Below are 12,416 nucleotides of genomic sequence, written 5' to 3' on the forward strand. Positions count from 1 at the left end.
ACATGCCCTCTAGTCCAGGCAGCATCCTGCTAAATCTCTCCCCCCCCCCCCTCCCCAATGAAGTGTTGATTAAGTTCCTTTTATTGAGGGGTCTCAGGATGGAGAGGGGGTGAATTTCGGGATTAAGGCTGGTAATGAAGTTGTTCCAAGCAGTTGAGGCTTAAATTGAATGGCTGGGGGAAGAGTGTCAAACATTAATAAAACGAAATGTCTATGGAATTAAGATGCGGAGAATGATCAGGAAAGTTGAGGGGAGCTGTCCTTATACCTACTCCGATTCTGAATACAGACCAAGAAAAACTTAAAATGCCTTGTCTTTGTTAGACGTCTTATGTGCAGTAGGGCATTTATGTAGATATTTATCTCTGTGGAGAAAACGCTAACATATATAAATACAAACAAGGTTTTTTGGTGTTTCATTATGTTACAAAACATTGCCACTTTATTACACCGCTGCGGTGTTTCATTAGTGAGGGGAAAAGCCCCAGGAGCAGCGAGTACATCTCAGAGACCTGCAGATGCTGGAAACCTGAAATAAAATCAGCAAGTGCTGGAAAAACTGGGCAAGTCAGTTGACATATGCGAGAAGATCATCCTGCTGAAATGTGCCGTAAAACAGCACATTTCACGACATATGCCAGTGATATTAAACCTGATTCTGAAATGTTTTCACTGCTTCCCTCTCCATGGGTGATGCACCACCTGCTGGGTGTTTCCAGCATTTTTAAGCCTAGCTTGATTTGTCACATGTACATCGAAATGTCTGGTGAAATGGGTCGTTTGCATCAACGGCCAACACAGTCTGAAATATGCTGGGGGGGTAGCCCACAAGTGTCGCCTGCTGCTACTCTTGTGTTTATAATTGGCTGGAGGAGTTCACCAGCTCCGTGGGGAGAAATGGACTCAGTATTTCTGGTGCAGATGCTTCATACGGGCATGGAAAGGGTATCAACCCAAAACGATGACTGCCCATTTCCTTCCACAGATGCTGTCTGACCCGCCGAGCTTCCCCAGCACTTTGGTCGTTGCTTCAGTTTCCATCATCTGCCATGTATCCAAGGAGAAAACACAGACTGGAGCGCCCTCTACAGTTAGGAGGGTGCACTGCACCTCAAAGCACAATTAAAACCAAAAGACCGAGCTGAGGGCATAAATAATAACAGAAAACACTGACTTAAGTGTGGAATCTCCCTGACACCAATAAACATGAACTAGGCATTAATTGCCATGTGGGACTGGGCTGTGCAAAAATTAATTGTTATGTTCCCTGCACAATGCAAACTAAGTTTTATTCCTTAAGGTGTTATAACTGGGGGTGGTAATGGGGTTAAGCTCCCAATACCTATTAAATACCCAATGGCGTGCATATCAAATAGCCTCTGACAACCAATTCCAGCTCCTGGCCTTCTCATGTGGCTTAGCTACTAAGCCTGGTGGAATGATTTCTACTGACAGGACAAGGTGGGCAAAGGCAGGCTACTGGTGCCTTAAAACCAGTCGCTTCGGGCAGATGAGGCTCATCAGCCGTGGAAGGCTGCTCATCGAGGAGAAGGAAAACTCTGATCTCAAACCTCCGTTGCCTTGCAGCTATACCCACTCAGGGGGAAGGCTTTGGGAGTAAACCCAGGGGAAAAACCTGGAGCTGGAGTTGCTAAGGCAGTCCTACGTTGAGTTCAACGCAGACTGGCAACTCCACCGTACCCAAGCTGTATCGGACTCTGCTGTTCCTTTGGATTTATTAGCTGCATGGAGAGGCAGTGATTGCAACATGGGCAACAGCTTCCTGTCTGTATCGTACCGCCCTGGCCTGCGCATCCCCTAGACAATTAGGACACAACATCGTGATCGACCCTGACCAACGGAGAGCTTCCCTCAACTCACAACCTAAAAAAAATCTTCACGACTGGTGGGGAGGGGGGCTCTCACTGAAACCTATCAAATATTGAAAAGCCTCGATGGAGTAGATGTGGAGAGGATGTTTCCTATAGTGGGAGAGCTGAGGGTTAGAGGACCCGGCCTCAAAATAAAAGGACGTCACTTTAGAACAGAGATAGACAGAGGCAGCGAGTGGTGAATCTGTAGAATTCATTGCCACAGATGACTTGGGAGGCCAAGTCATTGCGTATATTGAAAGCAGGTTTGTGAAAGTGTGTGTAAATGGGGTTTGTTTGCTGTTGTAGCTTTCGTTGTCTGCTGAACACCGCGGGTGCCCGAGTGTGCGGTGACGTTTGCGGGCTGTGCCCAGCGCATCATTAGGTTGGTTCAAAGATTCAAAGTATATTTATTATCGAAGTATGTATGCAGTATACAACCCTGAGATTTTTTGTTAACACAAATGACACATTTCACTGTTTCATGTGATAAATTAATGAATCTGATTAGTCAGGGTGTCAGAGGTTACGGGGAGACGACAGGGGATGGGGTTCAGAGGGATTCAGCCATAATGGAATGGTAGAGCAGACTCGATGGGGCAAGCGGCTTAATTCTGCTCCTTGGCTCTTCCATGCTGCCACATGTTCGAGAGGGATGGGTCTGAAGTTTCAGAGTGGTCCGTGAAGAAAAGTGTGGTAATTGCTGTTGAGTGAATGTGTTCCAGGAACGCAAGGGATTCTGCAGACGCTGGAAATCATAAGCAGGTTGCTGGAAACCGAGCAGCAGAATACACAATTGATTCAGTCCAGTAAGGGGTGGGCACTGTATCTCCCGGGAGTTTAAACAGTAAACCATGTGATCCTAGTGGGAGAATTCACCCTAATGAATTTCAGAGTTGGCTGACCAGCTGTTACGATATTCCCAACTCCTCAGTGTGAGAGGCAGAACACGAAGAGGCTTCAAAATGCAGTGACCAAGGTGCCCGTACAGTTTGTGTACGTTTCGGACTGGGTAAACTCTTCTTCTGAAGAGGTTCCTGTGTGTCCTGGAGTTGAGTGTTCTTCCTGCTCAGCTGTTACATTGCTCTGTGCAGTCGGTGGGGGCTTCTTGTCCTTGACAAGACCGTCATCCCCGAAGTTCGAGGAGAAACCGTTGCAGTGTAGGCCCTCGGCTGGAGGCAGGCTGACTGCTTGTTCTTGCGGGAGTGCTGCAGTGTTGACACTTGGGCCTGTATTTGGATGAGAGTTATTAATGAACCGGCTAATAGACTCACAGAGCAATAGAGTACAGACACAGGCCCTTCAGCCTGTAAAATCAGATTTATTCACAACATGACCATTAGGGAACTAGGGTAGTGTCCCAGTTACTTACTGTCCATTTCTTTGTTGGCTTTTAGGGCAGCAATGAAGGTCCGTAATCTCTGACTGTCCTTGGCCACTCAGATGTAGAAGGATTCTTCATTGCTATTTCCGTAAGTTTTTTTTTGGACCAGTCAGGGTTGTTAGCCCTGGAGAACCAGTCGACCACTCAGTCTGGCCTCTGCCCTTTGACCTATGACCCTACCAAGAGCCAAGGCACAAAGCCCTGACTCCAGTCAACATAGCTCTCTGGGTCATTGAGGCACGCAAGCCTCCAAACTCTACCACAAGGTTGTGGTCCTCTTGGAGGAGCGTAGTGGTTAGCACAACAATATTGAGAAGTTCAATTCTGTTGCCGTTCGATAAGGGCCCTCCGTATGTCCTCCCCTGCGGAATGTGAGAGTCTTCTCCAAGTTCTCCAGTTTCCTCCCACAGTCCAAAGAGCTAGCGGGAAGGTTAACTGGTCGTTGTAAATTGCCCTGTGATTAGGTTAGGGTTAATTGGGGTTGTCAGTGGGGGTGGGGGGGGGAGGTTTGCTGGAACAGCATAGCTTGAAGGGGCCAAAAGGGCAACTCCACGGTGTTTCGCTAAATAAATAATAGGTCAGCACTGTCGACCACCGTGGGTTAGATTATAATGGTTCCTCATTCTCTGCGACCTCAAATCGGTGGTCATTACCAGCATTAACTTTTGGTCACTGGGTCCCAGCAATAATCACATCCCTTACCCCGTCTTTCTCTATCCCCAACCTCTCTTGGACATGGACCAAGATTGAAAGAGTGCAGAGAAAATTTACAAGGATGTTGCTTTGATTTGAGGATCTGAATTACAGGGAAAGGTTGAATAGTTTACAACTTTGTTCCTTGAAGTGTAGGAGAATGAGAGGAGATTTGATAGAGGTATACTAGATTGTGAGGGGTATATATAGGGTAAATATAAGCAGGCTTTTCCGCTAAGGTTGGATGGGACTGGAACCAGAGATCATATGTGAAATATTTAAGGGGGACATGAGGGGAATGCCCTCATTCAGAGGGTGCTGAGAGTGTGGAACGACCCACCAGTGGATGAGGGTTTGATTTCAACATTCCAGAGAAATTTGCTCAGGGGTAGCAGGGTGGAGATACAACTCTACCCAAAGGAGGTGTAAGGCGCTCCTTCCCTCTGCTAGCCACCTCGAGCAAGGTGTAGGATCTGCTTAGCCCCCGATCAGGGTGACATGAAGCCATGGGAGCAGGTGGTGGATGGCCGTACGAGCAGCCGGTGCAGATCACAAGTCCTGGTTATGTGACCACTGACGCCAGGCAGACAATCTCTGAAGAATATTGATAATGGTTTTACAAGACAGGTGGCAGAGAAGGAGTGCCATAGGTGGGGAGGTGGCAGGGGTGCAGACATACCCACACCTGAGACACCAGGCAAGGTCATTTGATTCCAAACAATTGGTTTATTGATCGTTACAGAATCTCTCTCTCTGGTGCTTCCCTCTCCCTTTCCCTTCCTGATTCCCTTCTCTCTGCCCCCTTCCCACTCTCAGTCCACAACAGAGACCCATATCAGAATCAGGTTTGTCAGCACTCACATATCTCATGAAATTTGTTTTTTTTTGTGTGGCAGCAGTACAGTGCTATACAGAAAATTACTACAGTACTGTACAAAAGTCTTAGGCACCCCAGTTATATATATATATATATATATATGTACTGTAGGCGTACGCAGGGCTGGACACACTGTTGAGAATCCCTACCACCCATCCCACAATCTCTTTGACCCACTGCCATCGGGAAGGAGGTACAGGGTCATCAGGACTGGGTAACATCTTCTTCCCTCAGACTGTGAGACGAATGAATACCCTGCATTAGAGAGGTCTCGTCACTAGGGGGAGCTGTTTACCGTTTACCTGAGGTGCACACTACATGCACTTCCAATTATAAGAACATAAGAAATCGGAGCAGGAGTCGGCCATCCGGCCCATCGAGCCTGCCCCGCCATTCAATAAGATCATGGCTGATCTATCCGTAAACTCAACTCCTTCTACCTACCTTTCCCTCATAACCCTTAATTCTCTTACTATGTAAAAACCTATCTAACTGTTTCTTAAATATATTTAGTGAAGAAGCCTCAACTGTTTCCCTGGGCAGAGAATTCCACAGATTCACCACTCTCTGGGAAAAACAGTTTCTCCTCATCTCCGTCCTAAATCTTCTCCCCAGAATCTTGAGGCAATGTCCCCTAGTTCTAGTCTCACCTACCAGTGGAAACAACTTTATATATATATATATATATATACACATCTAAGATCTCCCCTTATTCTCCCGCACTCCAGGGAATAAAGTCCTTTTCAGCTTTTCCCTATAACACAAGCCTCAAGCATCCTTGTTAACTTTCTCTGCATTCTTTCAAAGTTATTGATAACTTTCCTGTAGTAGGTGACCAGAAATGCACACAGTACTCCAAATTTGGCCTTACCAATGTCGTATACAACTTCAACATAACATCCTGTTTCTAATTTTGACACATTGCCCTAATTTATGAAGGCCAATGTGCCAAAAGCTCACTATCGATCTGGGAATGCATTTCCATAATTCCTTGAAAGTGGCCAGATACACCTCCATATTCTGTGTAAAAATGGGAGAGTCCTGAAAAAAAGAGGACTCTGATCCAAGTTAACCTGCTGATTAATTAAAACTAAAATATGTGGAAACTTCTCCTTGGACAAAATGGTAACTCTTTGGAACTGGAGGATTGTGGAGGCTAGATCATTTATTTTATTAACTTATTTGTATTATGTACTGTGTGTGATAAATGTTTTGTGGGGGCACCGTGGACTGGAGGAACATGGTTTTGTTCGGTTGTATATGTATACAGCCAGATGACACTAAACTCGACAAGGCAAAAGCCTTACCTGATTCTATGCACCGTGTACACAGTGCACGGGGGGGGGGGGGGAGGTAGAAATAGTGAGGGGGAAAGTAGATACGAAATGGTGAAAACTTTGTATCTGTTGTTCTAGGGCGAATGACTCAGATTAGCTTGATTTGCCGGATGTACATTGAGACATCGAAGCGTACAGTGAAATGCGTGGCCAATGACAAACGCAGTCCAAGGACGTGCTGGGGGCAGCCCGCAAGCGTCACCATGCTTCCTGCGCCAACACAGCATGCCCACAACTTCTAGCCCTAACTCTAACCCGTTTGTCTTTGGAACGTGGGAGGAAACGTACACGGTCACGGGGAGAACGCACAAACTCCTCACAGCGGCCTGAACTGAAACGGGGTCGCACTAACCTCTACGACCGGAGTGGGCGGCTCATTTAGGATAACAATGCGAGTTTACCGAAGGCCCTCTCTGCCCCCTTTGGACTTACCGAAGTAGCTGAGGAGAACGGGGAGGAAGATGAGGCCGTGAGCCATACCCAGCAGCGTAATCACAAGGTTCAGACGGAAGAAGAAGATCTGGATGAGCTGTGCCTTTGCAAAGTACAGCACGATGATGCCGGGGAGGTTGGTCATGGCAACGCCGGCAAACACCTGGGCAGAGACCAGAAAGCAGGTAAATGCACCGATAATAGGGGTAAATGCACAGGTAAATACACCGATAATAGGGGTAAATGCACCGATAATAGGGGTAAATGCACAGGTAAATACACTGATAATAGGGTTAAATACACAGGTAAATACACCAATAATAGGGGTAATAGCACCGATAATAGGGGTAAATACACCGATAATAGGGGTAAATACACAGGTAAATACACCGATAATAGGGTTAAATACACAGGTAAATACACCGATAATAGGGGTAAATGCACAGGTAAATACACCGATAATAGGGGTAAATACACAGGTAAATACACCGATAATAGGGGTAAATGCACAGGTAAATACACTGATAATAGGGGTAAATACACAGGTAAATACACCGATAATAGGGGTAAATGCACAGGTAAATACACCGATAATAGGGGTAAATGCACAGGTAAATACACTGATAATAGGGGTAAATACACAGGTAAATACACCGATAATAGGGGTAAATGCACAGGTAAATACACCGATAATAGGGGTAAATACACAGGTAAATACACCGATAATAGGGGTAATAGCACCGATAATAGGGGTAAATGCACAGGTAAATACACCGATAATAGGGGTAATACACAGGTAAATACACCGATAATAGGGGTAAATGCACAGGTAAATACACTGATAATAGGGGTAAATGCACAGGTAAATACACCGATAATAGGGGTAAATGCACAGGTAATAGGGGTAAATACACCGATAATAGGGGTAAATACACCGATAATAGGGGTAAATACACCGATAATAGGGGTAAATACACAGGTAAATACACCGATAATAGGGGTAAATACACAGGTAAATACACCGATAATAAAGGAAATATACAGGTAAATACACCGATAATAGGGGTAAATACACAGGAAATACACCGATAATAGGGGTAAATACACAGGAAATACACCGATAATAGGGGTAAATGCACAGGTAAATACACTGATAATAAGGGTAAATGCACAGGTAAATACACCAATAATAAGGGTAAATGCACAGGTAAATACACCGATAATAGGGGTAAGTGCACAGGTAAATACACCAATAATAAGGGTAAATAGGCTGATAAACACAAGAGATTCTGCAGTCGCTGGCAGTCCAGAACAACACAAAACGCTGGAGGAACTCAGCAGGTCAGGCACAGAGGGGAATACACAGTTAATGTTTCAGGCTGAGACCCTTCATCAGGACTGGAAAGGAAGAGGGAGAAAGCCAGGTTGGAGGAGCAGCACCTCATATTCCATCTGGGTAGCTTCTAACATTGCATGAACATCAATTTCTCTAATTTCCAGTAATTTCTTGCCACTCCCTCATCTCTCTTTTCCCATTTCCCCATTCTGGCTCCCCTCTTACCCCTTCTCCTCACCTGCCTATCTAACACCTGTAGTTCCCCTCCCCCTTCCCTTCCCCTATGGTCCACCGTCCTCTCCAGTCAGAATCCTCCTCCTCCTCCTTCTTCCACCTACCACCTTCTTGCTTCTTACATCATCCTTCCCACACCCCCCAGCCACCACTTACCCCCTTACCTGGTCTCACCTATCACCTTCTAACGATCCTCCTCCCCCCCCCCCAACCTTCTGCCTCTTCCCCCTTCCTTCCGAGTTCCGATGAAGGGTCTCGGCCTGTTTATTCCTCTCCGTAGATGCTGCCTGACCTGCTGAGTTCCTCCTGCATTTCATGTGTGTTGTCAGTCGTGCCGAGGTGCACAGGAGAGACTTTGTTCTGCGTGCTATCCATTCGAGTCATCTCATTCGGGTAAAACAGCAGCAGAGTGCAGACGAGTGTTAGAGTTTCTGGGAAAATGCACTGTCGGCCTACAATCAGTTTCACGGGCCTCGACGACGGAGGTGGGAAGTCGGGGCCCAGTGGCCTAGGCCCCGTGTCTGGAAGTGCACGAGTCTACTGGGGAAGTCAAAGGCCTGATGTCTGAGAGTCCACTGGAGGTGGCAGGTCCTGGAGAAGGAGTGAGTGAGTGGCTGGGAGGGAGAGAAGGGGTTTTATTCTTTCATTGAGATACAGTGCAGAGTTGGCCCTTGGAGCTGCACTGCCCAGCTATCACGGGACAACTTACAACGATCAATTAACCTACTGACCTGTACGTCTTTAGTCTGTGGGAGGAAACCGGAGCACCTGGAGGAAACCCACGTAGTCACGGTGGGGGGTGGGGGGGGAACGTGCAGACTCCTCACAGGCAGTGGTGGGAATCGAACCGGGGTCGCTGACCACTACACTACCGTGCCGCCGACCCGTCTTGTTTTGCCGTGATTTTATTTCGTCGTCGTGGTTGCCTGTGTTCTGCTGAACGTGGTGAGCATGCTGTGTCGGTGCCGGAAGGTGTGGGGACACTTGTGGGCTGCCCCCGGCACACTCTTAGGTTGTGTTGCTTGTTAATACAAGTGGCACATTTCACTGTATGTTCCAGTGAGCATGTGATAAATAAGCGTTTCTGAGTCTGAGATTGTGAGGGCAAGAGTCCATCTCATTGTACCAGGAGACCAGGCAACAGGAAAATGATGTTCTACCATGGGATGTGCCCCTCATTAGTGTACAGAGGTAGGGTGACAGGGCGGAGTTGCGTCTCTACCAAAGGAGGTGTAAGATGCTCCTTCCCTCCGCTAGCCTGCAGGTCACCCTTGGGCAAGGTGTAGCACCTGCTTAGCCCCCTGATCAGTTACAGGTGGTGGATGGTCGTATGAGCAGCCGGTGCAGATCACAAATCCTGGTTATGTGACCACTGACACCAGGCAGACAATCTCTGAAGAGTATTGATAAAGGCTGGGGTCACCCATTGTAAAGACACAGCCCAGAAGGCGGCGATAGCAAACCAGTTCTGTAGAAAAATTTGCCAAGAACAATCATGCCCATGAGACCATGATTGCCCACGTCACACAACGCTGCATGTTATGAATGAAGTGTACAGAAGAGGTCGCTGGGAATTCACGCGAGTCAGGGGTTGAGTTTGTGGGGTGTCACGTCCTCCCCGCGACGACGTGGGCTTCCCCTGGCTGCTCCTGTTTCCTCCCACAAGGGGGCGCTGTAGCGTAGCAGATGGTGCGATCGCTGTACCGCACCAGCGATTGCTAATTGGAGTTCGATTCCCGCCTATGTCTGTAAGGAGTTGTCCTTGTGACTGCGTGGGTTTCCTCAGGGTGCTCCAGCTCCACCCCCTACCCCACATTCCAAAGACTTATGGCTTGCTAAGTTGTGGGTGTGCTATATTGGTGCCAGAAACATGGCCCCCAGCACATCCTACAACTGTTCTTCAATGTTTCAATGTACATCTGACAAATAAATTAATTTTCAAATGTTTATCTTTAATGATGTGCAAATTGGCAGCTTAATTGGGCAGTTAATTGCTCCCTTTGTGCGGGTGAGTGGAAAAAGTGGGGGGGGGGAGTAGTTGATGGGATATGTGGGGGGAACAGTATGGTGCAGTGGGTCTAATTCAGTGGTTCCCAACGTGGGGCCTACGCCCCACAGGGGGGTAATTTGAAGCTTGTTTAAACCAAGTTAATGGTCTTTTAGGCTTCCTCCAGGTGAATAGGAGTTCACTTTTTGAATAATAAGAATTATATATCACCACAGGGGGTATCAGGATTTTAGAGGTGATTAGGTGGGGCATGGCCAAAAAAAGGTTGGGAACCACTGGTCTAATTGGATGGTTTACAGTTGGCGTGGACTTGCTGGGCCAAAGGGCCTTTTACGGACTCAAACTGTGATCCCCACACGGTGTTAGTCGTATCTTACATTCAAACACAGTGGGCAGAACCAATCTGAGGCCCCCTTGTCACGTACCATAAGACCATAAGATAAAGGAGCAGAATTAGGCCCTTCGGCCTATCAGGACTTCTCCATTTCATCAAGGCTGATCCAGTTTCCCTCTCAGCCCCACTCTCCTGCCTTCTCCCAGTATCCCTTCATACTCTGATCTGTCGAGAACCTATCAACCTCTGCCTTAAATATACATAAAGACTCGGCTTCCACAGCTGCCTGTGGCAAAGAATTCCGCAGATTCACCACTCTGGCTGAAGAAATTCCTCCTCATCTCCATTTCATCAGGACACCCCTCTCTTCTGAGACTGGGTCCTCTGATCTTAGACTCTCCCACCCTCAGAAACATTCCCTCCACATCCACTCTATTGAGGCCTTTCACCATTCGATAGGTTTCAATGAGTTCACCCCTCATTCTTCTGAATTCCAGTGAATACAGACCCAGGGCCATCATATGCTCTTCGTATGACAAGCTGTTCAATCCTGGAATCATTTTTGTGAACCTCCTCTGAACCCTCTCCAGTTTCAGCACATCCTTTCTAAGGGGCCCAAAATTGTTCAGGACACTCGATACAGGACTCCCCCCCACCCCCCCGCCTCCCAGGCCAGCCCCAACCGCTCCATCCCACTTGACGTACCGCACTGCCCATGTTGGCGGTCGCTTCCTTCGCTCGTTCCACTTTATTCCTCTTGGTGCTGACGGCAAACGAGCACGTGAGGTGAGAGACAAACTCCACGGACATGCCCACAGCCTGACGGACAAAGAAGAGGAGTTAGGTTTCGGGTCTGAGAGGACCATCAACAGCAAGTTGTGAGAAACTGGGGGAGGACTTTCAACCCATATTACAGAGCAACACAGGAACAGGGCCTTTGGCCCACCAGGTTGTGTTGAACCAAACCTTTCTGCCTACACACTGTCCATATCCCTCCATTCTCACGCACATAGGAGATTCTGCAGATGCTGGAAACCCACACAAAATGCTGGAGGATCTCAGCAGGTCAGGCAGCATCTATGAAGGGGAATAAAGAGCCGATATTTCAGGCTCAGATCCTCCATCAGGACTGGGAAGGAAGGAGGAAGGAGGCCAGAACAAGAAGGTGGGAGGGAGGGGAAGTAGCACAAACTAGCAGTGATGTGAGACCATGTGTGGGGGGGAAGGTGGGCGGGTGGGGTGGGGGAGGATAGGTGAAAAAGGTGAAGGTATGAAGAATAAGGAATCTGATAGGAGAGGACAGTGGACCGAGGGAGGAAGGGAAGGAGGAGGGATACCAGAGGGAGGTGATGGGCAGGTGAGGAGAACAGAAGGGGTCAGAGGGGAGCCAGAATGGGGAATGGAAAAAGTTCAAGATGCCTTTGTAATTTCATGCAATAAATAACACAAACTTCTGCTGATGAAGGAGAAGCAACATTTCCTATCTCAAGGTAATGTCTGGTGACATGTACTGTACATACATTGATGTATTTTCTTTGAACTTTGGTCCCCTCATCACGTGACTGATATATCCTCTGTCCACTTTATCAGTTACACCTGTACGCTGATGCAAATAGCTAATCAGCCAATCATGTGGCAGCAACTCAATGCGTAAACACGTGCAGACCCTAGTCAAGAGGTTCGGGTGTTGTTCAGACCGAACATCAGAATGGGCAAGAACTCTGATCTAAGTGACGTTGACCATGGAATGATTACACTGGACAACTTCCTGAATACTTTTGGATGTATCTGTTGGATTTTGGGCTGCTGATAATGAAAGTCACCATGAAAATTCTCTGTCATGCACCATTTTTTTTTAAATTGCCTGTATTTGTTATTTCAATTCATGATTCTAGTCAGAATAACTGATG

At 47.4% G+C, this 12,416-nt stretch overlaps 1 protein-coding gene across 2 annotated transcripts in view; it reads right to left on the reverse strand.

Annotated features, from left to right (window-relative positions):
* Positions 1 to 2,261: 2,261 nt before the first annotated feature.
* npc1l1 (NPC1-like 1) overlaps positions 2,262 to 12,416 on the reverse strand; it is a 198,435-nt gene continuing 188,280 nt past the window's right edge. For both annotated transcript variants that reach the window (XM_073061132.1, XM_073061124.1), the window contains exons 17-19: positions 11,212 to 11,325; positions 6,595 to 6,757; positions 2,262 to 3,100 (exon numbers count right to left, since the gene is read on the reverse strand). In XM_073061132.1, the coding sequence (XP_072917233.1) occupies positions 2,832 to 3,100; positions 6,595 to 6,757; positions 11,212 to 11,325 (546 nt within the window). In that variant the 3' untranslated portion in view covers positions 2,262 to 2,831. The remainder of the gene's footprint in view (positions 3,101 to 6,594; positions 6,758 to 11,211; positions 11,326 to 12,416) is intronic.

Source organism: Hemitrygon akajei, chromosome 1 (genome assembly GCF_048418815.1).
Source record: "Hemitrygon akajei chromosome 1, sHemAka1.3, whole genome shotgun sequence".
In the NCBI taxonomy this organism is placed as follows: domain Eukaryota; kingdom Metazoa; phylum Chordata; class Chondrichthyes; order Myliobatiformes; family Dasyatidae; genus Hemitrygon; species Hemitrygon akajei.